A 27,623-nucleotide genomic window follows, 5' to 3' on the forward strand; every position below is an offset into this window, starting at 1 on the left:
TAAAATAACACCATTGCACATGCCCTGATAACATTCTTTTTATCACTTGTATATACTATCATTTTTTTATGTGAATGTTATTTGCAAACGCTTTCGCTAGTGACACATCATAACTAGCAAGAACAGAGTTTATACTTTTTTGTGAAAAAGGACCCATGCATGCAAACAAAATTAAACTTGGGATTGATCATCTAACATACTAGATGATGCCCCGCATTACCACGGGGATTGTTTGCTATATATTACAATGAGATTTGGTTATATGAATATGAATATTTGGATTAATAATATAAGAACTTAAACTAAAAAATATATATGATTATTTCATATTTAATTAATTATAAAATATTTATTAAATATGAGTAGCATAATATAATTAAATATTTGAGTCATTTGCTAGTTTGCCTGCATGGTTGCAGGTTGAGGTGGCATCTATATATGAAATTGCATAATTGTAAAATATTTATTGAATATGGGTAGCATAGTATAATTAAAAAATTGAGTCTTTTCATATGGTTGCATATTGAGGTGGATCTTTTTCCATAAATTAATGCATGTTGAGGTGGTATAATTGCATGTTAAGATAATATGTCAGTGGAGATCAACTATTTAGGTATATGGGATGCCATGAGAAAATGCATATTGCATTGGGGGTTAAATGATTATGAACTTTTTTAAATACAAAATTGGTACGGATTCATGTGTCTTGAAAACTTACCAATGAAACAGCCCAAAAAGGAACTCATATACAAATAGAGAGGATTAAGACAAAAATAAGTCTGAATAGCCTTTTATAAATGACCGAGGTGCATAGCATGATTTGCTTTATATAACGACAAGAATAACACGCATTAACGTTCCTTCAAGAGGGGTGACACAAGCGAATGAATGTTCTCTCCAGCAGACTCATTTGAGTGAATGGCGCCATCAAGAAGTGTTCCCTCAAAAAACCACTTCCAGCAAACGCTCGGGAATTGTCATGCTATAGCAGATATATTTTCCATGCTATTAATAATTTTTTTACCATGTTGAAAATGATAAATTGTCATGCTAGCAAAAATATTTTTCAAGAATTTGTCATGTCGCAGCAGAGTAAATTGCCATGCACACCAGAGATTCACATATGGCAAAAAAAAGAGCTTGTCATCCTACAGGAGGAGAAAAGTCACCACGGAAACGCATGATTTCCCATGCTGCAAAGAGGAGAATTATCATGCTATAACATGGAGAATTGTCAGGATGTAGAAGAGAAATTGTGACACATGTCTTCAAGAATTTGCTATGTTGCATCAGAAGAAATTGCCATGGTAGACATAGAAATTGCCATGACGTTAATATAGGGAAAAAGGTTCCCTCGTGAAGGTCATTCCGCAGGTAGCGTCAAATGAGTGAACGGCTGTGCTTTGTCTAGTCGTTCTCTCCCAACGGCCTTTCCAACGAACGCGCCCAAGATTCGTGTGCCTCAATAACGGCTCATAGAGTGTTCACTCGAGAATTGTTATGAGCTAACGTCGGATCAATAACATTTTTCATTTATACAAACATCCCTTTGCATGTGTATACTCAATTTTATTTCTTGTACACCAAGAAATGATGTTCACACACCACCCTTACTTCATGTAGTGTGCACTCAGATTACTGAGAATTCAACACTTGAAGGAGGCAATATTTTTTGGGTGACGCTACATGTTGGTCGGATGATAACCGGATCTCATCTTCTGTCTCATGTAGCGACCCGATCCCAATGGACCGAAGTCTCTGTGCTTAAGTATCATCCCTGGATCGGTATTGCTGACACACACATTACTCGAGGATTTATAACAGCGTTCAGTCACACACTTATTACATCTAGAGTCTCATAAAGAGTACTTATTACAATGATATGGCTGAAGGCCATCTAAACGAAATAACTACGGAAGCTTCGAAGGTAAATGAGTCCATCCAACTTCATGGCAAAACTGAGTGCATGACAACGACCTATCGCACCTTACTCTTCGTCTGAAAATTCTGCAACATGATACGTTGCAGCCGTGTAGGTCAGCACATGGAATATGTTGGCAAGATCACACCATAGAGAAATGATAAAATAATAGCTATCACTACATGCATGTTTGGCTGGTGGAGGCTCTAAGTTTAACATTTGCATAAAGCTAATTTTTCCCTACAACATAAGTAATAGATTTTACTTAACTACCAAGTGTATACCCTTATTGAGAAGGTTCCCCCAACTCAATCCCAAATTACCATGTAATAATATTAATAACCCAACAAATTCATTAAGTAAAGTGACGAGATCAATCAATAATTCAAATACCAGATACTCAAAATGTCTATAACCGGGGACACTACTAACCATGATTAGTTTATAGTTTATACACTCTGCAGAGGTTTGCACACTTTTTTCCACAAGACTCGACCACCTCCATGATCGAAAGATCGAGACATAGTCTTTCTGAAGCATTAACTCTTTACTCTGGGTAGACAGTTACACCTACTTTTCCCTACATCTGCTAGCCTACCACTGAAAGAGGTCACACAACTTACTCAACTGTGTCAGAGCCCATAATGGCTTGTGGCTGCACACGCAAGTTTCTAGCATGAATAATCTTATGATCCCTTTGAGCCTGGGTGACATTCCATAGGATGATCACACGGGCACCCCGGGATATCCTAGGACAACACTGGATTCTCCAAGTGCCCGCAACCAATCCACCCAGATGTGTATTAAAATAGCCACCTTAAGTTTCCCTTAGTTATTATCTCTCACAACTTGCATGATTCTCACATACCAATCCCTGTCTACGAGCATGCTTGAGCATAACGTATATTCCCGGGGTAATCAAAGGTAATAGGTTCCTACCTCATGAACTACATAGCAATAACCACATGTTCCCAATCCTACTCATGCAATGTTTGAGGGATACCACTAATGCATAAAAAGTGGGTAATAAAAGAGTATGCTCAAAGTGTGAATTTGCCTTGCTGACGATCGGAAAACCCTAGAGATTCATAGTAGCAAGCTTCGCACTCCGGAAAATCTATCGTAGAAAAACAATAGCATACATAAGCACTAAAGCATAAGATGCAAAGAAAAACCATAGAAAAGGATCTAAACGGAAAGTTCAAGTGAAGAGCTTTGATTTACAAAAAGAATCGATCAAATCGGAGATACGAAACTCAAGTTACGATCAAAACAAGTTCAAATTCAAATCTGTTTGAAACCAAATTTTAAACTTTCAAAAAACATGTTTAAGTTTATTATCTTAACAGAGGGGATTGTAACGAAGAATTTGGCGTTGGTTTCGTAGGATTTGGATAAACAAGCAAAAAATTGTGAGGGTTTAAAGATTAGGGACTAATCTACGAAGGAAATAATTATGTATAGGTCCCTGTCCAAAAATAAACAGAAAATCTAACGAACGAACGTTCGCTACAGAACCTAATCCGACAAATTCCGTTCGTTACAGAACCCTAACTAAAGAATGTTCACTAAATAACTAAAATAAAAAATGAATCGGGTTTAAACGAAAACCTAAAAGAAAACCGGCGAACCAGGGCGGTTTATTACTGGACCGGGAAAACCGGTGGAACGGGCGTTCGACGGCGGTGGGCTTCGGCGGCGGCGAGCTCCGGCGATGGCGGTGGTGGCGCGGTTGGCGGTGTCGGCGGCGAGCGGCGAGGCGGGTGGAGTGACGGCGGCTGTGGCTACGCGGGGCGGCGGTGGAGCAGCGACGGTGGTGATCTGCGGCGGTGAGCGGCGGCAGGCGACGGCGGCTGACGAGGGGAGGAGGGCGGCTGGGCCTCGCCTTTTAAAGGCCGGGGCCGACCGACTTGGGGAAGGAGGCGGCCGGCGACGGGGCGCGCTCGGACTTCGGGAAGAGTCCGGCTCGGACACTTCGGAGGTAGGCGGTGGCACGCCTGGGCCGGCTGGGCTTCGGCTCAGGTTGGTCCGAAGAGATTTTTTTAAACATTTTCCAAAAATACAAAAAATAGGAAAATCCTAGTAAAAATATTTTCATAAATTCCATAAAAATTCACACAGTCCCCTCCTAATATTTGGGCTAAAGTGAACATTTTTGTGGATCTAAATGCCTAAAATAAAATAAACATTTTAGTACTAATAAAAATAAATAAAGTTGCAAATAAAAAAAATATTTTTATTCAAATTTAAATTTCCAATATTTTCTTGTTGTTTTGAAGAAGTCATATTATCTTCTCTCATTATTGTATTTATTTTGAAATAATTGGAAAATAATTTCGAATAAAACACTTTGATCCAATTTACCAATTTTGAAAATTCAAAAATGATTTTTTGTGAGAACCTCCAACTCTCTCATTTGGTCCTTGAGTTGCTTAAGGTTTCTAGGATCAAAGATTCCAATTAATACTAATTCAAAAAATGCACAAATTATGGATGCATATGATGATCTAATGAATAACATCCAAATTGAAAAATTGGGATGTTACATCTCAGCGGCCATTGGATGGTGTGCCGCCCATCCGATCTTTCCCGCGCTAGCTTGTGTGCTCCAACCTATTCAAAACATGGCTTGTGTTGCATTTAGGGCTTTGCAAGGAGAATCGTGTTGTGCTCCATCAAACCATTTTCTATGGTTCATGTAAAAAAAATTCTCATTGCAACTTGGTATGTGTTTGGACTGCCTCTGCTATTGCCCCACCCTTTTACATCATAAGACGTGCTGCAATATTAGGCTAAGCTCCCACACATGCGTCACACGCCTCATTCTGCCCCACATCCTTTGCAACATGGGTCATGATGCAAATCCCGGGCTGAACTCCCACATGGACACGAGCCTCGCGTTGCCCCCGTCCTTTGCAACATGGGGCATATTGTAATTCCAGGCTGAGCTCCCATGCGGACACACGACACATGCGGCCCCTATCTTTTAAAAAATTGGCCATGTTGTAAACCCTGATCGAGGTCCCAAAGGAACACACGTCATGCGCATGATGTGGTGGACCACACGACGAAAAATTAGTCAGTTGAGCGCTAGCCTTTTCCATATCCTTTGGCAAATCCTTAGGCCAACTACAACTCATAGCACATGTCGTGGGGATTAATCTGACAGTAAGAAGTAGGGGTACGAATAGGGGTTGATCCTAGCTACGACACAAGTGTGACACATAAAATTTACGAGTTCAGTCCCCTTGTGGTGGAGGTAACAACCCTGCATCTTGAGCTCTGAGGCTATGTTTTTCTCTAGTGTTTGAGGATTACAAAGATGCGAACCCCTGTTCCTGAGCTACGGGGTGGCTTATACAGAGTGCGTCAGCTCTTTGTCTACTCATGTTACATATGTCATGAATGATTTTGTTGATGAAGAACATTACACATGGTAATTGGCATATTAAATGCCAGTAATGCATGAGTACGTGCACCTCCTGACACTCCACAATCCATGTTGACTGTTCGCCTTCTCCTGCCCGAGTCATTGTGAGGCAGCCAAGTGGACTTCGGGTGTCCGAGCGGATGGATGTCATTCAAGTGAAAGTGTGTCGTCCAGGTGGAGATAATCTTGGTTGGTGCCCGGATGGATTAGCGACCCAGGGGTCTTGATGTCCGGTGTTGTGGGTCCTTCATGTGGTCTGGAATGTACCGCTTATGATCCTACCTATAGCGGGTAACCCTAACAACTCCTATGCGTGTGCAAATGTCCAAACAGGGCCATCCAAACACTTTTAGTCATCCAACACGGCTCACCAAATTCGCCCGTACCGGTCGAGATGTCTGAAATCCCACAAATTGGCCCCAAATTGGAAGGAGGTCTATGGAGTCCGGACGCCTACCACGCTGGGCTCCGACACCCTTTGGAGCCTACACATTTGTACAAGCCGCTCGCTATTCCTACTCGAAATCCCGACCTCTCCACCTACATCACAGCCTCCCCACCACAACGGATCCGCAAGCGCCCATTGAGAGGTTCATGGTCCTTCTGAACCTGGAAGTGGCTATGTGTGTGTGGCTGCGCCCGCAGAACAACAAGGGTGGTGCATGAAGGAAAGGGAGAAGAGAAGAAGCTGGTGGACGCTCAAGTTGCATTCTTGTAGCTCCTCGTGCAAAGTGGCCCGCCGTGCCGATGCCACCCAAGCAATCGCAACCCTGCCCCTAGTTCAAGACGTTGTGCTACTACATCGTCCATCTAAACATCGAGCCCGACACCCAACAATCGTCGCAACACTCCATTGTGTCCGTCCACCCTCCACCATACATCATTGACCGCAACTCAGACTATGTGTTCACGGACTCACCGACGCTCGTATTCTCGGTGTTTCCATCGGAGGAACTATCATCTGTCGGTGCTCGATCACTGTTCAACATAATCCCCCCCCCCAAGTTCGATGGTGTCCACCTACGAGGCAATGATGAGCATGATCGAAAATAGTGACGACCATGAAGACACACAAGTCAAGGACCTCTACCTGCCAATGCCGGAGAAAGAGCTGTCTCTGGACACCGAGGAGCCTAACGAGACCGAGCATCCGAATGACAACCCAAGGAAGAAGAGGGCAACACGTACGAGGGAGAAGGATGATGAATTATTGTATTTGGCATGGTTGGTCATTAGTGTTGATATGTTTCAAGGCACAGACCAAAGGGCTCGAGTTTTTGGAGGACTGTGCACGATTAGTTTCATGAGCAAAATTACTATGACCCCTACAAGAACAAAGTGATCCATACTCGCAATCCAAAGTCGCTTCGCATCGATGGCAAATCATTCAACTCAAGGTCAACAAAGTATGATGATGCATATTAATAACCACAAAACAGGTGCCCAAGTGGCGCGTCACTCCTCGAGCTCATAAGTTTTCCTTTGTGTTGCTCTATGCATTGGTCCTTTGATTTGCTCAATGTTGGAACTTATTAATCATGTCATTGTCTTGCTTTTCTAGCCTGGATGTGCGCGCGCTTTGTACAAGAAGACGGAGAAGAAGCCCTTCATGTTGATGCATTGTTGGATGAAGTTAAGTAGGCAAAACAAGTGGGCAAACCTTTCCCACTCCATTAAGACCGATGACGCCAAAGCCGATGACGATGCGGTTGATCCAACCATCGAAGGGACGCACTGGCCCCCTGTGTGGCTAGGTCAAGGGGGAGAAAGTGTGATACAGAGAAGAAGAAGCGAGAAGGAGCGACGACCAAGATGACAGAGAAATTTGAGGTCATGATGGCAAATAAGGAGGCGGCTGTCAGTTGCAATGATACGAAGGTGAAAAGGATGGTGGAGAGGTTTGGCATGTTTATGGAGATGCAAAACAGAAGATTGAGCTCGAGAAGATGAAGCTTTCTATCAAGGCTGAAGCCGAGGCACAAAAGTTGTTGTTTGTGAAGGCGACAAAGTTTGTTCAAGACTTTTGTGCTAACTTCATAGAGCAACATTGAGCAAGAACCTTAGTTATCCTCGAAGGATCATTAACAAGAAGCACAAAAATGAATACCTAGGAAGTACTCCTATCCATTCTCTGGAAGATTTGAGATTCCGGAAATGTTTATATGTTACGTAATTTATATCACTCAAGCTCAACCACCACTAGCAATATTTATACAAACTTTGATCTTTAGGCTCACAGGTTTATTGAACAGACCGACAAGGTAGTTGCCAATACCTAGCGGACCTACCTATTTTCACGCCTTGGTGTGACCTTGTAGGATTCCTTTGGTTTGGAGGATTAAAAAATACAAGGATAGGAAAAACACATAATAGTATAGGAATGCATGCGCAAAACATAGGATTAGTAAATGTAGGAATGGGTGTCAAGTTCATAAGAATTCTAATAAACATGGTCAAATCAAAGTCAAAACGTATGAAAATGTATAGTTAGAATGTTATTTTTTATGGGAGCCTAGTTAGAATGTTATTATGCTACTAAGGATATTATTCTTGTTTGGTGCATGCGAATTTGAAAAAGAGGTCCAAGTGGATGTTATAATTTTGGTGTTTTTCCTTTGAATCAATGGTCAAAGAAAATTTTCATATTCCAATGTTTTTCCTTCGCACCAAAGGAGGTTCTAACTTGTTTTTTTTTGAACATCAGTACAGACAGAAGTGCTCATATACACGCGCATACACTCACCCTTATGAACGCACACACGCACACCCTATCCTATGAGCACATCCGAAAGACTGAGCTGGCATATCATCTTGAAATTTACGAAGTCACCGTAGGCACCTCGTCGTCGACGGGAATGTCTCCTCCCACTGAATGCGCATCGCCGAAAATCCTGAAATAAATCCAGAAATAAATGCGAGTACCAAGATTTGAACTCTGGTGGGCTGGAGATACCACACTCCCTCTAACCATCCAACCACAGGTTGGTTCACAGGTTCTAACTTGTTGTTGTTGTTGACTTGAGTGACATATTCACTCACGTGTGCACCCACTCCCCCAATTGTTTCCTCAAAATAAACAAATAAAAGGATTTCATACATCTAAGGTTCTTGCTTGAAAATAATTTTTGTTGCTGCTGAAAGTGCATGCACACTCTTATCTCTCAGTGGTGCGTGATGACATCATACCCACGTCACCAAATGCCGCCACTACTTCTTAAGTCCGGGGATATGGTTTTTGTTCATTCCCGCTTTATACGCGGGGACCATTTGCTAATCATGATAACTTTAATCAGATCTCCAAAAGAAACTGGAAGAAGTCTGGAAGCAAGAGCCGCACAGGCGCACATACAATTTTATTTTCCGTAAATAAATGGCGCAGTATACAGTAATCAACGGACGGGGACAATCGACAACTTTTTCCTTGCCGTTACCGCGCCTCCTTTTCACATAAGCCCCCTCTGAAGTCCACAAAATTCCCACTGTCAGATACACGTACGCTTCGCGGTTGGTGGCACAGCACAGAGCACGCAGCCCCGCTTCCCAGGCGGCCAGGCCGAAAGACGGGTAGGTAGTGGACAGGTGAGGCGAAAGCGGGAGGCGGCCGAGGTGACGCCGTCGTGGGTATAAATGGCGGAGCTGCCAATCCCACCACAGTCAGGAAGGAAGGAAGGAGCCACCCCCCCTCCCTCCCCACCCCATTCCCACCCACCCAGCATCTCGGCAGTAACTCTCCCGCCCTCCCACGCGGCGCGCCCGCTCGCCGCGCGTGCGAATCTCGATCGCCACTGGTCAGTGATCCATCTCCAACCCCCGGCCGCCGCTAATTCTTCTCGCTCGTCTCCCGTGGGAGAGTCTCTCCTGTTTGCTTCCGCGAGTAGGTCCGAGGTTTCTCGATCGGTGGCGTGGCGCGGCTCGTCGCAGTCCGTCTTGCTCTGCTACGCTCTGCCTGCCCTGTTCTTCTGGGCGAGGCTTTTCGGAGGTTTTTGGCGGGCTGGGTCGCCGTCGCCGTCTTCTGCGCGCTTTCTTCGGTTATTTCTAGACTAGATTCTCTCCGCGAACCGCGCCGGGTTTCTGTCCGTGAGGTTTCCGGCGTTGGATCTCGTAGTCGTGATGCCTACCGCGGTGATGGAGATGTCCTTGTCGCTCCCAGATTTCTCTTTCTCTTTCTCTTTGAGGATCTCTCCAATTAAATGGCGAGAGTTGCGGTCAAGCTTAAGCCCGGTGTAACGGGGTTCCTTCGCTCTGGAGTACTACTAGTATTTACGAACTGCACGTTTTTTCTGTTTCGGATGTTTCGTCGGGCCTTCTTTTTGCCGGAGAGCGGTTTGGTCTGTTGCTATGAACCAGGGAATGTTGTTTTGGTCTGTTCAAGTCCTTTCCTGTTTCAGTTCAGCTCTACTACCAGAATCCGAGTTTTGCAAGATCAAATTCAGGATTCAAGCACGGGCTTATTTTCCTCAATAGCTGTTCAAATTGGAATTGAGTTGTTTGTAGTTGTATGCCTGATTTCAGCAGTTCTAAGTTGCGACTGGTGTAATACTTAATGGTGCATGTTAGTTTCTTATATTTAGATGAGGTCGTCAAACATTGCTATGTTGATCTTGGATGCATAACGGGTTCAGTGTTCTTGACAGTTGGAGTGATAAACTGAGATCACTTTGTTGTCAGAAGAGTGAGGTACACCGAGCATTACAAACATTTCAGTTTAAACAGGAAATACGATTTTGGATCTAGTCATGTGCAGTTTCTGTTTCCAGCTTTTAAGGGCAGCAGTAGTATAAATTGGCAATTCATCGGATAAGCCAAACAAAGCAAAACCATTCATACTTTCTGCTAGCTAATTTTGTCTGATACTGAATTTCCATTTCGATGAGTCGCATGGCAATTGTTAGGCTAAGTTCAGATAATCTTACCATTTAATCTTATCTTGCTCACTTGGTTAGGTGTACTGTTGAAGGAAGAAGAGAATCATCCTATTTGTCATGGCGGGAACTGACTCCTCGGCGTCATCGAGACAAAGCAGTTTCAACTCATTAGCAAAGGACCTAGAACTTCCTTTGGAGCAAGGGTGCCTCACCATCGTTGTACTTGGGGCTTCTGGAGATCTTGCCAAGAAGAAAACGTTCCCGGCACTCTACCACCTTTTTGAGCAGGTGCTGTGACAATAACTAGCTGTTCTTATGCAATTTGCAAAACCTATTGTTAGAGGGAATGTACATTGAGTTGAGGCATTCCAGAAAAAGGAATTATTGGTATTCACTGAACACAAGTATAAGTGCAAACAGCTGTAACCATTTTTGTTCCTGGATATGAATTAAATGTTTTAGGAGTTAATCCGGACTGGTGGAAAACTATGGTTTAAGATTCTACTTATTCAACAACAACCTGTGTTAACACCATTTGCAAATACATAAACGTAGTCTTTACTTGCGTGCTATTTCTGCACGGTTTCTGTTATATAAACTGTACCTTTTAGGTCAGTTGATATATCTATTTACTTTAATTGCTATGTGTTACAGGGGTTCTTACAATCTGGTGAAGTGCATATAGTGGGGTATGCGAGAACAAATCTTTCTGATGATGGGTTGAGAGGGCGCATCCGTGCGTAAGTTTCTGATGGCTGGAATTAATTCTATGGTTGCCTAACATAGAATTTGTGTTTGTTGTGCAAAAAACCTCCTTACTTTCCATAGTAAAACATTATTTAGAAGAAGGCTCTTGGCTCTATTGTGTCCTCCAGGTTTTTACATCATGCTGTTGCATTTAAACACTTCTAGCATCTTTTAAGCATACGTGCATCTGTATCTACCGTAATTTTGCATACTAGGACGGATGTCTACCAAATTAGACTTTATTCCTGTATTTAAGCACGGATACTGTTGATCTGCGATATGCTATATGAACTGAGATGGTGGTTTCTTGAAACTGACAAAGCATGTTCGTATACTCACCGAACTTCAACCATCATGTTAGCATGTCTTGACGGTTTATCTTTACAAAAAATTACAGATACCTTAAAGGAGCCTCAGAGGAACATGTTTCAGAATTCTTGCAATTGGTAAGTTGTTGTATATAACTACTCATAATTCCTTGTGCAACATGCATTTCATTGTGGTTAATATGTATTGCAGATAAAATATGTCAGTGGTTCCTATGACAGTGGAGAAGGTTTTGAAAAACTGAACAAGGAAATATCAGATTATGAGATGTCAAACAACTCAGGAAGCTCCCGTAGGCTCTTTTATTTGGCATTGCCTCCATCTGTCTACCCTTCAGTGTGCAAAATGATCCGAACATATTGCATGAGTCCAAGTAAGTTTCTTTTCTATGCTATCTCAGAAGCTTTATCTTCATCAGGACCCTTTTCCTTTGCTTTATTTTGTAGGGTAATAAATGCATACGTTTTTATTTAGCACTTCCAGCTGTGAAGTAGTAACGAGGACATGATCATCTGGTTTCTACCTGCTGTTACTTCAGCTCAGAAAAAAACAGAACTACACGCTACTGTACTAAATTGCACTGTTACTTTTGTCAATTTGATAAACATTAACGTTGTGTCTGTAGCTTCTCGCGCTGGATGGACTAGAGTAATTGTTGAGAAGCCCTTTGGAAGGGACCTGGACTCTGCAGAAGAATTAAGTTCCCAACTTGGGGAGCTATTCGAGGAAGATCAACTCTACAGGATTGACCACTACTTGGGAAAAGAGTTGGTCCAAAACTTGGTAATGTTTATAAATTTAATCAGATATTTCTATTTTTCTATCATTGGGCTAATTCGTTTTGAACTAATAACATTTCACAGCTTGTGCTTCGTTTTGCGAACCGTTTGTTCTTACCACTTTGGAACCGTGACAATGTTGATAATATACAGGTATGCTTGTTTTACGTTGTCTTGTTAGTACTTAGGAGTTAGAAGTAGGTAATTTACAAAGTTACAATTGCTTACACAAGAAATGCATAACCTGCAGTTACTGCACCATGTATGAATGTATTTTATGTGGGTTATTGCATAAGATTTTCCTGCTTATAATTTATTTTTATCTTTTTGAATTGAACTGACATTTATGACCCCCACATAAACAAGAAGTTGTGCGGCAGCTACAAAGTAGGAATTTAATAATAGCTTCAGTCTGTAACGTATCCAATATTACAGATTGTATTCAGGGAGGACTTCGGAACTGATGGACGTGGAGGATATTTTGATCAATATGGGTAAGTAGAAACATTACATTTTATTAATAAGTTGTCTAATACAAAATTGTACCCTTTGTTCCATAATATGAAATCATGCCCTTATAAGCATATTGATCTCGTAAAATATCTGGTAAGCAAGGTTTACATATTTTAGATATGTCACAGGTCCTAGATTCCTAGTTGGTCCTTATTGATCAACATGTTCATTTTTGTATTTGAAAGTGAGAATGGTGTATTTGGCTTTATTTTAGAATTTTGTAGAGTTCAACATTGTACTCCCTCCGTTCCTAAATATTTGTCTTTCTAGAGATTTCAACAAGTGACTATATACGGAGCAAAATAAGTGAATCTATACTCTAAAATATGTCTACATACATCCGTATGTGGTAGTCCATTTGAAATCTCTAAGAAGACAAATATTTAGGAACGGAGGGAGTAAGTTATTAGATTATAATTTTATAGCAACCAAAGCACTCATTACTGAATTCTAGTAAAATTCAGTATGCTTATATCATCCTTAACTATTGGGATTTTACTTGCATATCTTCATTATTTAGCATAGAAGTACCTAACCTCCCTCTTGTTACTGCAGAATCATCCGTGATATCATTCAGAACCATTTGTTGCAGGTAAAAACTAATAAGATTCCATACGATATTATTTCGTCATTTTATCATGGGCTTTAGTATTTAGTCTTGATTTGAGACAGATAAACACTTTATGTTATATAACTTGTATACATGTAAGGCTGCGTTTGCCATTGCTGTGGATTATGATATTCCAGCTTATCCAACTAGCTTTTTACTATTTTTGTAAACTTATATCTAGTTCCATGGCTATTTTTTGGCAGCAGATTATTAAATATTCAGCACAGCTTCATTGTATTTAACATTGACGGGCACAGCTTTCATGCTGAATCAAATATGGCTTAACTAATAAACTAATAAACTATTGTAGAACTCTTTGTAGAGTACAAATGTTCTTAGGCATTGAACAGCCCACTAATAAATTATTGCTACCTTTTTGCAGGTTTTCTGTTTGGTTGCAATGGAAAAGCCTGTATCTCTTAAGCCTGAGCACATTAGAGATGAGAAAGTCAAGGTTCTTATCTCCCTCTACCCTCCACACGCTACTACTATAGTGCAGATCTGTTAGTTACAACAAACTAGTGTAGCAGAGTACACATATTATGTTTTGCATTCTAGTTTAGTCCTAACCAAAATCAATTTCCTTTGTTAATGTCAGGTTCTGCAATCCGTGAACCCGATAAAGGACGAAGAGGTAGTCCTTGGACAATATCAGGGCTACAAGGATGACCCTACAGTGCCAGATGACTCTAATACCCCAACGTTTGCATCTATTGTACTTAGGGTACACAATGAAAGATGGGAAGGTATGTCTTTTAACCAGCATATCTTCTTTGACTTGATATGCCTTTGTTCTGGATTATAGTATCTTCAGTTTTGGTATTAACTCCCAAATATTCATATCCGACAGGTGTTCCTTTCATTCTTAAAGCTGGTAAAGCATTAAACTCAAGAAAAGCAGAAATTCGTGTGCAGTTCAAGGATGTTCCCGGTGACATTTTTAAATGTATGTACTCCGAAGTTAATTCATGGTGCACTGAATTCTGTGTGCATACAAAGTCACTACCTAATCCAGTGTTTTTCAATACTACTAAAAAATATGAATGAAGTGCCCTACATTATCTAGGCAGACTAGGCAGTAGAAAACTAGAAGAACACTTTCATAAGTTTGACACCTCCACATCTGAAACAAAAAACTACTATGTGAAGTTTCACTGACAGTACACAAAATAGTCAAAACTGGTCCATGCACAGAAATCCATGAAAACACACAACTGGATAAACAACACAAGACTGTTTGGCTGTCCACTAACATAGTATATAATGCTTTACTTGTCTAAAGTTTAGTTACACTATATATATCATATTTTGTAAGCTTGCCCTACCCTACCATGGCATGTTACTTGTAGTAGATTTGCTAGGGTGTAAGATTAAGATGACTCTTTGGCCACGTTTTAGGTTAGTGTCTTGCTGAATGCCTCTCCTGTTGATGCATTTTTGCTATCAATATTAGTGTGCTCTGTTTGTTGTTCTTTCTTTATGTCCAAGTCATAATTTGAGATCTAATGACAACTAAATTTAATATGTTGAAGGTAAGAAGCAGGGAAGAAATGAGTTTGTCATACGCCTCCAGCCATCAGAAGCCATGTACATGAAACTAACTGTAAGTACAGCTACTTGTGTATGAGTAATGTCTCATGCTGTTTTTCTGCAGTAAAATTTTCTGACATGTTAAGCAGAACAGAGCCCCTAATATAATTTATTGATTTTACGTGAATTCGAGCAGGTGAAGAAACCTGGATTGGAAATGGCTACTGAACAGAGTGAACTTGATCTGTCATATGGGATGCGTTACCAAGATGTCAAAATTCCAGAGGCATATGAGCGCCTCATTTTGGACACGTACGTACCATCCTTCCCTAATTTATGTTGCTTCTTGAAAGAGAATGTTCAGTCCTAAAATCAGTAAATCGTGCATACATACAGTTTTACATACCCATGTCCTTTATAATGGTAACTCGGACTGATGGGCATACATGTTTCCACAGAATAAGAGGAGACCAGCAACACTTTGTGCGCCGAGATGAGCTGAAGGTTCGTTTCCATTCTGTCACTGACATTGTATCTGGTTGAATGGAACTCTTCTAATTTCCGTTCTGTCACTGACATCGTATCTGGTTGTTTCAGGCTGCCTGGCAGATCTTCACTCCCTTGTTGCACGACATCGACGCCGGCAAGCTGAAGGCTGTTTCATACAAGCCTGGCAGCCGAGGCCCCAAGGAAGCTGATGAACTGAGTGAGAAGGTTGGGTACATGCAGACCCACGGTTACATCTGGATACCACCCACCCTTGCATAGAGTGCCTCCCTCGATCCTTGTAGGTTTGTTTAGCTAGGAAGAGTGAAAGTATCACGGATAAAAATCTTACGAATTTTAGCTGTACTGCGGTTTACCTGGCGTTGTAATAACGGATCTGTTTGACGGAGTATACCTCACCACGGTGTGAAATAAAAAATGGAGTGTTTCAGTCATTGTTTATAAGACGGTTAGACGACCTAAGTCAAGCACCACCCGTTTTGACGCCTAAGCGAAAACGGGCATATTTCTAGGACGCCGATAAGTGCCATATATGTGGGTGGTAGGGAGTCCGCTCACACATTTTGTGTGGTGTATAAAAGGAACGGCCCACACATCTATGTGTGGGCAAAACAATTAGCGCTCACATGCCTCTTTTTTTTTCTCCCGATCCCTCTCACACGCGTGCGTGTGGGCGAAGTTGATAACGCCCACACGCCCGTATGTTAGGCCTCGTACCTCCTGGTCCCGCACGCCACGCATGACGGTCACCGCGCGCCCGCAGTTGCCATGGTCCAGGCCCTCGTCCATGTTCGTTTAATTGCAGTTGCCATGTCGCTGAGCTACGGTTGCCATGTCGGACAACTGCAGTTGTCATGGTTGCTCAACTGCAGTTGCCATGTATGGTCTGATCTAATGTAGTTGCCATGATTTCATAACTTTAGGAGTTGCCACATACTAACACTAGGCAGTTGAGAGAGTTGCCATGTGCTCACAAGCATGTAGGGCAGTTGCCATGTACATGCACGTTAGGGCAGTTGCCATGTACCATGCAAAAATATATGGCAACTCGGTAAAAGAGAGTTGCCATCTGCTTACGTGCACACCAGGCAGTTGCCGTGTACCCTGCAAAACACATGGCAAATTCGGGTAAAAAAAGAGAGTTGCCACCTGCTTATAAAAGCACACCAAGGGCAGTTGCCATGTGCAGTGCAAAAACACATGGCAACTAGCAGCTTGGGTGTGGGAGAGGAGAAGGGTGTGTGGGCAAGCTGTCAAATGCCCACACACTAGCCCTTGTGTGTGCGTGTAAAGTGGCGTGTGGGCGAATTGCTGAACGCCCACACACCAGCCCCTCCTGTGTGGTGAAACGGCTGTGTGGGCGACCAACTGAACGCCCACACACCAGGCCAGTCCTACGTGGCATTAGAAACATACCAAGATTCGTGCGCTCACGAACGGACGCGGATCCACGCGTGTGGACGAGATGCAAATGCCCACATGTGTGGGCGTTAACATTTCCGTATTTCTAAAGCGTATTTGCTGCCAGGCAGCCTGAAACAACCAGATACTTAAATATGTTTCTAAGCGGGTCCTTGGTTATATACTTGTTTGGTTGACCGTTTGTTTGACTGTTAACTGACTTGTAGGGGTCACATGTCAGCGCCTCATCCACAGATTTTTTACGGATAGCCCCTACAAATATTTTTAAAAAGCAATCGGGTCCTTGGAATCATTTAAAAAAAGCAATCGGATCCTTGGACTGTCGCTGCCGCGCCTCCAAAGGGCTCTGCCCGTGGTCGCCGTTGCGCCTCCATGGGGCTCCGTCCGTGGTTGCCGCTGCACGCCGCCATGGGGTTTCGCCCGCGGTCACCGTGCGCCATGGGGCTTTGCCCGTGGTCGTCGCCGCGCGCCATGGGGCTTCGCCCGCGGTCGCCACACACGCCATGGGCGGCTTATCTCTCTTCCTTCTTCGTCACGCCTGCTCGAGGTGGGTGGAGCAGCCGAGCAGCTCGGCGTGCTTGGTCCAGGAGGCGCCGACTGGAGGTGGTGGCGGCTTGGTCGGCCTCGGCGCGGAGGCAAGGCTCGACGGGGGCGGAAGAGGTGGACGCCTCGTGCTCTCCCGGAATCCGAGCGGTGACCGCTCCCACCGTCGAGCACAGGCCCGACTCGGGTGAGGGTGGCCAGGTCGGGGAGAGCTACGGCAACCACCGGAATTGAATCGCCGGTGTTGGCTGGCGACGGCTGTGCCCCGCCGCCCGCGTACGGCCATGAACGACACCAGCCTGCCTTGGACCTCGACCTCCGTCGCCTGACCCGCCATGGTCACATATGAGGCCGCGCGCCGGATGTAGCAAGCTCCCCCCCCCCCCCCCCCCCCCCCACAACGAGCAACCAAGCTCTCGTCCCTGATGAGCAACCAAGCTCTCCTCCCCCATCAAGCTGCACGCACACAAGGTGCTCGACGAAATGAGGCAGAGAGGAAATGATTCAAAAGAGGAGGTTGAGGCTGACATGTGGACCCCACGCGTAAGCTAGGAGTCAAACAAACTTCCTATTTAGGTGCGGGCCCGACCTGTCATCATCTGGATTGATTTTAAATCACACGGCGATTTGGGTTTTTTGAAACAGCCGGCCCCTGACTTGGTAGTTATCGGAGAAAAAATATTTTCGATAGTTTTTTGGAACCTTAGCCTGTAAAGTAGTAGTTTTATGCTATTTACTCAATGCCACATGGATGTGCTGCTCCTAAAGATAATTAGCCAATACCAAAACCTCCCTCACAGCCAATGCTTCCAAGGTAGTAGGATCATCATATCCCACAAAGACCAATGCCGATGCTCCCAAGAAAAGTCCCTAATGATCTCTGCATAAGGCTCCCACAACACCAGTAGGTTCGTTCCTAGTCAGCGCTGCATCAACATTGATTTTGCAAAGTCCCTTTGGTGCTACCAGCCAATGATTACGCCTTATAGGCCCTGACTTGATGAATGTGGCTTTTGGTTTCTCTAGGATCTGTAACTCAGACAAGAAAGAGTTTATGAACATATCAGTTGAGAAAGGACTCTGAATTATCTCCTCATGAATAGCCTTTCTTCTGGCATGCCAAACAATCCATAATGTGACTGGCATGGTGATGAATCCGACATTCGACGTATTCTTGAGTAAAGAAAAGAGCCAACCTTTTGCATCTTGATCTTGTTTGGGACAAATGTGTTCGACCACCGTCTCTGGAGCGAAATCTGACACACTTCTGGCCATAGAACAATCAAGGAGGGTATGTCTCCATGTATCCTTAGCTCCACAAAGAGGGAAAACTGGCGTTGGCAACATGTTTCAATGCCGAAGAACCTCTCTAGTAGGTATGGAATGCTTCACTAGATGCCATAGTAACATCTTGATTTTACTTGGGACGTGAATCTTCCAAAGGCAAGTCCAACAGTTATTATCATTATCATGGTTTGAGGACTCCTCTCCCTTTTTTTGAAAGTTACTAGGAGAACTGCTAAGATTCCATTTTAGAAGAGAAAGCCGATGGCAAGGTACAAGAGATGGGACAAGGTACCAAGAAACAACCTGAAGGCAAGAAAAAGAAGAGAAACAAAACAAAGGGTAGAAGAATGTCCTACACCCTCCATGATAGATCTTTGTCTACTCATGAGACAAACTAGCAAGCTAGATTTATAACAACCTGCACCGGCAGTTCTTTCTTCTTGAAGATTTGACGGTTACGCTCACGACATATTTCCCATGAAAGAAGCAGGGTCAAGGACTTTTTGGCTGCACAATCAGGCTTGGGAAGGTTTGACGAGAGTGAAGAACACTAGTCAATAGTTGTAGCTAAAGCCTGCCAAACTGCTGATGACAGTGTCACTATACTTTCCAACAAAGCGACAAAACTTCTCTTGTGACCGAGGACATTTCCCGAGAATGTGGTCATCCGTCTTAAAATTATGCATGCACATGGGGCAAAAATAATTGTTCTTCCAGCTCCTTAGCAGAAGGATATTTTCCATAAGAATTTTGTGATGCACGACGGTCCACAAGAAGAACTTGCATTTGAAGGGAGCTCGCACACGCCACATAAGATGAACAAATGGCTTGCTCACTTTTCCAACAAAAAGCATGTGGTACACCTACCTTGCCAAGTACACACCATCTGTTGAGAGCTTACAAAGATTTGAGTCCGGTGTCCCAGGCTGCAACGTTAAGATCTCTATCCTGGAGGATAGTTTGATAAGCTCAACAAGCATTTCATCTCTGAATCCATGGGAGAGATCCCACAGTCAAGCAGAGTTTTGCATTGCGCTAAAAATCGATCTTTTCTTATCAAAATTCCAAAGAAGGCTGGGGTAAAGTCTCGCGGGCTGTACCTATTGGGGATATTCCCCATGACCAAGACTCGACCAAATGTGTGACCCGACCAGAAGCATGGCAGCTTCATGGGTCACCTTATTTTCCGGGTCATGGCAAGAAGACAAGAAGGGCCCGTAGGCCCAAGAGTGAGACCCGGCCAAATGCCAGCTCATGAAGGAACCCCGAAGGGCCGACTCATAGAGAAGGCACAAGAAGGATTGTCTTAACTTGGAAGAAAAGACCCGGACTAGGATCCGACTTGTAATAGAAAATAGACTAGTTGTAGCCCTACTAGGACTCTACATGTAAGCCGGCCCCTTCAACTTATATAAGGAGGGGCAAGGCACCCCAAGAGGGACAAGTCAAGATAGACAAGTTTTAGACAAGATAAAAGTAGAAGCTCTTGAGATTAGAGGTAGGGAAACATCACACTTGTAATCGAGATCATCATCAATACCAATCAAGCATGATGTAAGCTTTTACCTCTACCGCGAGGGGCCGAACTTGGATAAAACACGCGTCTCTCGATTCCGACCAACCCCGTGCAAGCAATCACCTAACAACGATGGCATCACGACTTAGTTCTCTCACGAGGACATCCGCCGTGACAAAACCATGACAATTGACGCCCACCATGAGGCCCGTGCATGGTAGTGTTGTGTTCTTGGAGGGAGCTCTTCTAGGGATCGAGATGCTCGCGATTGGCCGGATGTGTAACAACTGGTACGGAAGGATCTACATTGACTCCGAGTTCACGAGTGGAGATTAAAAAAGTTTCAGCGACAGCCTAAATCAGATAAGAGTAAAAAAAAGGTAATTTCGTCAACGGCAAGGCGTGAAGCATCAGTCCCGTTTATAAGGGCGTGTTTGGTTGCCCGTATCGAGCCCAACCAGGCCCGCGCGGGAAGGAAGAGGCCTGTTTGGTTGCCTGGTTTCACTGTTGGGCCTGCATCGCACGCTTCTCAAAGCAGCCCAGAGCCTGGCTCGCTGGAAACGCTCGAATCGGCAGTTTCTCGTGAGCCAGGCTGAGTGTGGCGCGAGGTCGCACGGGCGGGTGCGACGCGAGGGCGAGGGGGATGGCAGGAGATGGAAATCTGGCGCGCCGTCCCAGCGCCAAATCTAGCCTCACCCCTTTCACTTGCTCAGCCATAGCCACTACCCCCTTTCTTCCCTACTGCCTCACCACCGGTGGCGACTGTGATCTTAGATCTGCGCTAGAGGCGGCGGCGGTGGCGGAAGAGGCGCCGGTGTTTACGGCGGATCTGGTGCTCCCCTTGCTGTTGGCCACCATCTGGTCGACCTTGTCTGTGCCATGGCTCCCCCTACGTCGTCCTCGTCTCCGATGCCGGTAAGCAGCACCCCTTCCCCCCTTTGTCAGGACGGTGGTTAGGACGTTAGGCTAGGTGTAGGATTGATTTCCCAATGAACGAACTGTCGATGTCGACTAGGTTATGGACGCACGGATGAGGCTGATAATTCAGGTACCTGCACGGATTAGAGTGATTCAGGCATGGGTCATGTTCATGCACCAGAGAGCTGTTCGTCGTGCTGGGAGACCTTTGATCCGCTATGGTCCATTGTTTATCCGGGAATAGGAGAGGATCCAAAATCTGAACTACATCTACAACTGCAATGATGTTGAGGCTCTGTGGATGCTTCGAATGAAAAGAGCACCATTTGCCAGACTTGTCGAGACCTTCAGGAGCAGGGGGCTGCTACAAGATAACATCAACACCAGTGTGGAAGAGCAAGTGGCCATGTTCCTCCATGTTGTTGGCTATAACCAGAGGTTCAGGGTCATTCACAACACGTTCAGGAGATCAATGGAGGCCATCTCTAGGTACTTCAAGCAGGTGCTTTTTGCTATTGGGGAGCTTAGAGGAGAGATGATTAGGAGACCATCTGGCCAGACTCCACCCAAGATTCACGGAAGCCCAAGATGGTATCCATACTTCAAGGTGAGCATTGACAGTATACACTATTCATGGCTTGATATGCTTGTATTGTTCAAGTTGAGCACTAACACATGCTTGTGATGCCATTTTTAGGATTGCATTGGGGCAATAGATGGTACTCATGTCACTGCCAGAGTTCCTAGGTCACAGTCTGTAGCATACAGGGGGAGGAAGCACTACACAAGCCAGAATGTGCTTGCTGCTGTTGACTTTGATCTGAAGTTCACATATGTGCTGGCTAGCTGGGAGGGGTCAGCGCATGATGCTAACATTCTCAGTGACAACATGAGTCGACCTGATGGGATCAACATCCCCGGCGACAAGTTCTACCTTGGAGATGCTGGCTATGCATGTCGGCTGGGTATTCTTCCACCCTTCAGGAAAACGAGGTACCATCTCAACGAGTTCTCTGGTAAGAACTATCCTAGGACTGCACAGGAGTTGTTTAATATCAGACACTCCAGCCTTAGAGTAACTAGTGAGAGGGCATTTGGAGCTCTGAAGAATAGGTTTAAGATCCTGGATCAGAAGCCATTCCACCCATACTCCACTCAGGTTAAGCTTATTCTTGCTTGTTGCATTCTGCATAACTGGATCCTCCAGTGGGGCTTTGATGAACACGTGCCTGAGGAGGAAGAGGTCGAGCCTGACGATGTTATTAGCTCCGGCCATGGTGTCGAGGCATTTTACAATGACGCTTGGAAGAATAGAAGGTTGGAGTGGGCAGAGGCAATGTGGCTTAACAAAGGTCAGTGCAGGATTTGAAGAAAAGGAGGAAGAAGAAGAAGCAGCAACAACAACAGAAGCAGAAGTAGAAGAAGAGGAAGATGAAGATCTGGTAGCGGCAACATTGATGAACTATCCCCTATTTATCCAATGGCTCTTAATAATTTGAACTGTCATTTGATAGTAGTTAGGATGAACTGTCATTTGTTTAACTAGCTGGCACTACATGTTTAGATTGTGTGTGGTAAGCTCACCACTAGTTAGAAGTGGTGACAACACCTTATGCAGGTTGCAACCAAACACCATGTCATATGTGCGCCTAATGCAATACGGTCAACCAAACGCCGGGTCAAAAATGGTTGTCTCATGCAACTAGGTACATGCAGGCAACCAAACTATGTGCATCTAGGGTCTTTTTGCCTGCATCCCCTCAAACCGGCTCACTAGAGCCAAGCTCACTGGGCTAGGCTCGATTGGCAATCTAACCAAACACGCCCTAAGGGTGTGTTTAGTTGAGGTCACCAGGTAGAATGTAATGGGTCGATTCCATCCCGGGAGCCCGTTCCAGTGTTTGGTTTGTCCAACGAAGAGGAACCCACTGGTTCCTCGGAACGACATTTTCCCCTTTATGCCGAACCAAGTGATTCCTCCAAATCGAGCGGACCGCGCGGAACGGCTCGCTCGCGCGCCTCGCTCCGCTTGTCTCTGTCTCTCGTCTCTCCCTCACATCTGACAAGCACCGGAGGCAGCGCCGGAAGGAGGCGAGCAGCGGCAAGCAGCAAAAGGCGGCGGCGGATCGATTCCAAGTCATGCTCCTATCCTCACCGCCGGTAGGCAACAACAGGCGCCGGCGTCCCCTCCCCTTCTTGTCGGATCCATCTAGGTCTAGCAACAGCGACGACCATCTCTGGTAGCCGGTCGTCCCTCTCCCGCTCACCTCCCCCCAGGACCTGAGTGCTCGTGCGCCGTCGGACCATGAGCCATGGCGCTGCTGCTTTCTCTTGCGTGCGTCGTGCTCTTGGCCGGCCCTTGCTGCTTGTGGCCTGCACTTGCTACTGCTACTGTTGCTATGTGCCGTGCTGCTACTGTTGTTGCCTGCCGTGCTCCCGTTGAATTTGATATTTTGTGCGCAGAATGCAGATGACAGAAACGTGATGAAATTTTGAGGCAAAGTGTTGCCGATGGCTATTTAGTAATACAAGATCATCCTCTTTTTGTTTTTGTTCTAAGAAGATTGCAATCACGCACCACATTGCGCGGCTGTTGTTTTTATCCGCGTGCAGATTGTGCTTGAGTTTCATGTTAAGTTGCAAAGGTTCGATGCCTGGGTGATACACTGATACTAGCTGCTTTGATCTAACACTTGTTTTGGGCGTATAGCATCATTTAGAATTGAAAGAATTGTTGTATTGATGATTTTTTTGCCACTATATATGTGCCTTGTTCGTGTTTGACACCAAAGTTCAATATATTGTAGATAATCACAACAACACAAGTGGAGGGATGAACAAATCCATTCCATTCCATCTCTGAAACCAAACACCGAAATGTAACCATTCCATTCCATCAAATTGCCCCTACCAAACACAAGGACGGAACCGATCCATTCCAGTGGAATGGAACCATGCCATTCCATTCCACTTCGTTCCCAAACCAAACACACCTTAAAAGGCTGGCACGTGGACGCGTTAATGGCCAGCGGTCAGTACGGCTGGTGGTGTTCGAGCCCCTGGCAGAGCGCTGGCGGCAGACAAAGCCATCCATGTCAACTCTCATCAGCCACCGCTAAGAGGCACGCATATGGCAGGGAAATAAAAAAAAACTAATCTATTTCCTGATCCACCAGACAGGACGTGAGGACTCCATCCATGAAAATTAGAGGAATAAAGAAACAATTATCATCGTATGTCATGACTCCCTAGGTTTGATGGAAAATTACTCTCATTTGGAAATCAAAGAGTACTAATACTAGTACATCGATTACTACAATGAGAGCAAGTACAATAGGTCTAGTCAGCCGGCTATAAGCAGTACCACGTCACCAAAAATCACTGCTAGAGGAGAGAGGGAAAGAAAAAGAAGGGAGCGGGCGCTCCAGCTACAGCCCGCGGCATCACGAGAAACAAGAAAAGCAACAACATGCAGCGGTGTGAGCACGCGTTCCTTTCCCTTCCACCAATCAAGATTGTATACTTGCCTCTCTTTACATGCAGATATTAAATAGTACTAGCTAGCATACAGCCAAACTATTGTATTAGTAGGCTTTTATTCATGCTTTATATGATGTGGCATTGGCATATAGCCAGCGACAGGCTTTGTTATTAACCGTGCTCAGTACATCTGGGTCGCTGCCAATCTTAAAACCACAAGTTGTCATCTGGATTTAGCCGCCGAGTTGTCATGATGCGCCATCGTACCCATCACGGCTCAGGGCTCATTTGGTTGCAGGGTGGAGAAACCACGGGCGGGATGGACCCCGGGAAACCAAGCGTGACATTTGGACGCCCACGTGTGGGAGGCACCCCGGCCCTTTCCACGGCCTTTCCCTGGGTGAGAATTCCACGACGAAATAGGTCGGGAAGGAAAACCTCGGCTCGCTCTCACGACCGAGAGGCGGCGCCGCCGCTCAAGCTTCTCCCTCTAGCGACCTGGAACAATGCCTCCGCCTCCATCCGGTGATGACTCGCCAAACGCTAGACATGCAAGTTCCTCTGACTTCCGATGACAACGACGGTGATGACCTGACGGCCGTACTTCTGCTTCCACCAAGATCCACTCTCCCCAAATCTCTGTCCCATCCGGCGACTAGGACGACCCGGCGTTTGTCTTCCTCCTCCTTCAGCCAAGGTTAGTCCCCTCCGCCTCCTCTTCCACCTCCTCCCCCCGAGATGTTGTGATGCTATATTTTGGATCTTACCTAACATTTTTCTGAACGGGATTCCCTCTCCTCCCGCTTATCTCCAAATTCACGTGGGTGTCTCCCCGTGGTGGGAGAGGATCTCCTATGACTAGTTAAATCCCCACCGTGGGATTACTATACCGGGATACTTTGCCCTTGTGACCAAATGAGGCCTCAGAGCATCTCCAACAGCCGCCCAACGCGCGGCATGCTAAAAAAGCGTTTGCAGTGCGCCAATCGCCTATTTTGCGCGGCACGGAGCGCTGGTTCCAGCGGCCGCTGTATACTTTAGCGCATGTGAGTAGCTCCAGCAGGCGCTACAAAAGTACCGCACGCTCTCTCTCGCACAAACAACATATGCACTCCAAACACAACCAAGAAGATCAAACACAAACAAAATAAATCAACAATAAGTAGTTCAATTTCGTTATTACAACTCAAACAATAGTTTATCTTTCAATACAACAAATAGTTCAACAATACAACATCAAACACACAAATCATGATGCTCTTTGTCGGCCATTCCATGCCCACCACTCCTCGATGAGATCCTTCTAAAGATCATCATGCATTTCGGCACGTCGAATGGCATGATAGGAGGCAACAAAACGGGCCACCCTGTCAGCCCTCCACCGCACTCGCACGGAATGTCCCAAGAGCTCATAGTGAGAGTAGTCTACATCTTGGCCACGCTCATTCTTGATGATCATGTTGTGCATGATCACATAAGCATGCATGATGTACCAAAGCATCTTTTGATCCCAAAATCTAGCTGGTCCTCTCACAATAGCAAATTGGTCTTGCAAAATCCCAAAAGCTCTCTCCACATCTTTTCTAGCCGCCGCCTAAGCATTGTGAAAATCAAGATTTTTCTTACCTTCCGGTTTTTTCAACGGCTTCACAAATGTTTGCCACTTTGGGTAGATGCCATCCGCAAGATAGTAGCCATAGTTGCATGTACGACCAATTGCTACAAATTGCACCGGTGGTAGTTCACCATTTGCAATCTTATTCATCAGTGGTGATCGATTAACAACATTAATGCCATTCAAAGATCCAGGCATTCCAAAAAAGCATGCCAAATCCAAGTCTCTTGATTGGCCAGCGCTTCAAGGATTATAGTGGAACCCTTTTTTTGGCCATGGAATTGGCCATGCCATGTCTTAGGACAATTCTTCCAACTTCAATGCATGCAATCTATTGAGCCAAGCATACCTGGGAAGCCGTGAGCTTTGTTCATCTCCAATAGCCTTGCGGCGTTTTCGACATTGGGAGATCTCAAATACTCCTGGCCAAACACTTCACAATTCCGACTACGAAGCGCTTGACACACATGATGGCTTGACTCTCACCCATGGTGAAGTGATCATCAACTAGATCAACGGGGATACCGTATGCCAACATACGCAAAGTGGCTGTCACCTTCTGGTGCTATGCTCGAGCTCTCCGGCGGCATTCCTTCTTTGCTGAAAAAACTAGTCATGGTTCGTTAGTTTCTCTGCAATGCGCCTGAACAACTTGGTGCTCATCCTAAACCAGCGCCGGAAGTACGACTCGGGGTACACGGGAGGATCCGCAAAATAGTGCCTGATCAATCTGTTGTGGGCATCGATGCTATCCCTCCAAATTTTCTGCCGACCCATAACCGAACCACCGTGCTTCGGTTTTTTATTGATGTGCATAGCTAGGATCATTGCAAGATCCTCCTCCTCTTCAATACCAAATTCTCTTCGGAAGAATCATATGACGAACTCATCTACAATGTTCAATTTAAACTAGGCTATAAAAACTACAAACAACATGCACCAAAATTCATGTAAACAAATGTGAAGTTGAAGCAATACATATCTTGCAAGCGTTTTGTTGAACACCTTGCGGGCGCCAAGCGGCAGTGGCGGCCGGGCGCCGTTCGTTGGAGGAATGCTGCGTGTGAGGGGCGGCGGCGACTAGAGGGAGACGGAGGAAGCAGCGGCGGCGCGGGGATACGCCGGGAAGCGCCAGAACAGTCGCCGGAACAAATCGAGTGGCGTGGGCAGCGGCGGCGGCGCCAGCGGCTGGATGGGGGTAAGTGGAAGTTGCGAGCGGGCGCAAAAAATAAACGGCGCGCGACGACATTTCGGCCTGCGCGCTGAACTAGTTATGCCGCGCGCGTGGTTTTTGCGCCTCCACTGAAGCGTCCGGAGCGATAGCGTGCACAAAAACCACTAATTTTTCAGCGCAGCGCTTATATAGCGCGTCCGTTGGAGATGCTCTCAGTCTCTCCTTCCACCCAACGCTGCTCCGCGCCGCCGCCTAGCTGCACTGGTTGTCGCTCCTCTCTGGCCGGCCGCCCCATTCAAGTTCCATGCCTTTCGTGCCCACCCAGCGCGTGCTTCTGTTAGCGCACCTGACAAGGCAACCCAACAGACAGGGGCAGCCCAAGGCCACTCGGCGTGACCCAGTCACGCCCACAAGCCCAACTGACGCTACTACGGCCCAG

General features: G+C 45.3%; 1 protein-coding gene across 1 annotated transcript; it reads left to right on the top strand.

Moving 5' to 3' along the window:
• The first annotated feature begins 8,985 nt into the window (after positions 1-8,985).
• On the top strand, positions 8,986-15,663 carry LOC125538772 (glucose-6-phosphate 1-dehydrogenase, cytoplasmic isoform). Its single transcript, XM_048702064.2, has 16 exons — positions 8,986-9,139; positions 10,295-10,504; positions 10,871-10,956; positions 11,361-11,409; positions 11,483-11,663; positions 11,916-12,073; positions 12,154-12,222; positions 12,505-12,563; positions 13,138-13,174; positions 13,575-13,646; positions 13,791-13,938; positions 14,043-14,138; positions 14,725-14,795; positions 14,919-15,034; positions 15,181-15,226; positions 15,320-15,663. Exons 2-16 carry the CDS (start codon positions 10,334-10,336, stop codon positions 15,488-15,490), a joined length of 1,530 nt encoding a protein of 509 aa, XP_048558021.1. The 5' UTR covers positions 8,986-9,139; positions 10,295-10,333; the 3' UTR covers positions 15,491-15,663.
• The last annotated feature ends 11,960 nt before the right edge of the window (positions 15,664-27,623 follow it).

This window comes from Triticum urartu, chromosome 2A (genome assembly GCF_056163025.1).
Source record: "Triticum urartu cultivar PI428250 chromosome 2A, HENAU_Tu73, whole genome shotgun sequence".
NCBI lineage: Eukaryota > Viridiplantae > Streptophyta > Magnoliopsida > Poales > Poaceae > Triticum > Triticum urartu.

What these genes read in the sequence shown, in the direction of transcription:
- LOC125538772 (XM_048702064.2), top strand. Translation starts at nt 10,334, where the DNA reads ATGGCGGGAACTGACTCCTCGGCGTCATCGAGACAAAGCAGTTTCAAC. An exon ending in TTCAGAACCATTTGTTGCAG is followed by an intron (nt 13,175 to 13,574) that starts GTAAAAACTAAT and finishes ACCTTTTTGCAG; the next exon opens with GTTTTCTGTTTGGTTGCAAT. An exon ending in GAGCGCCTCATTTTGGACAC is followed by an intron (nt 15,035 to 15,180) that starts GTACGTACCATC and finishes ATGTTTCCACAG; the next exon opens with AATAAGAGGAGACCAGCAAC.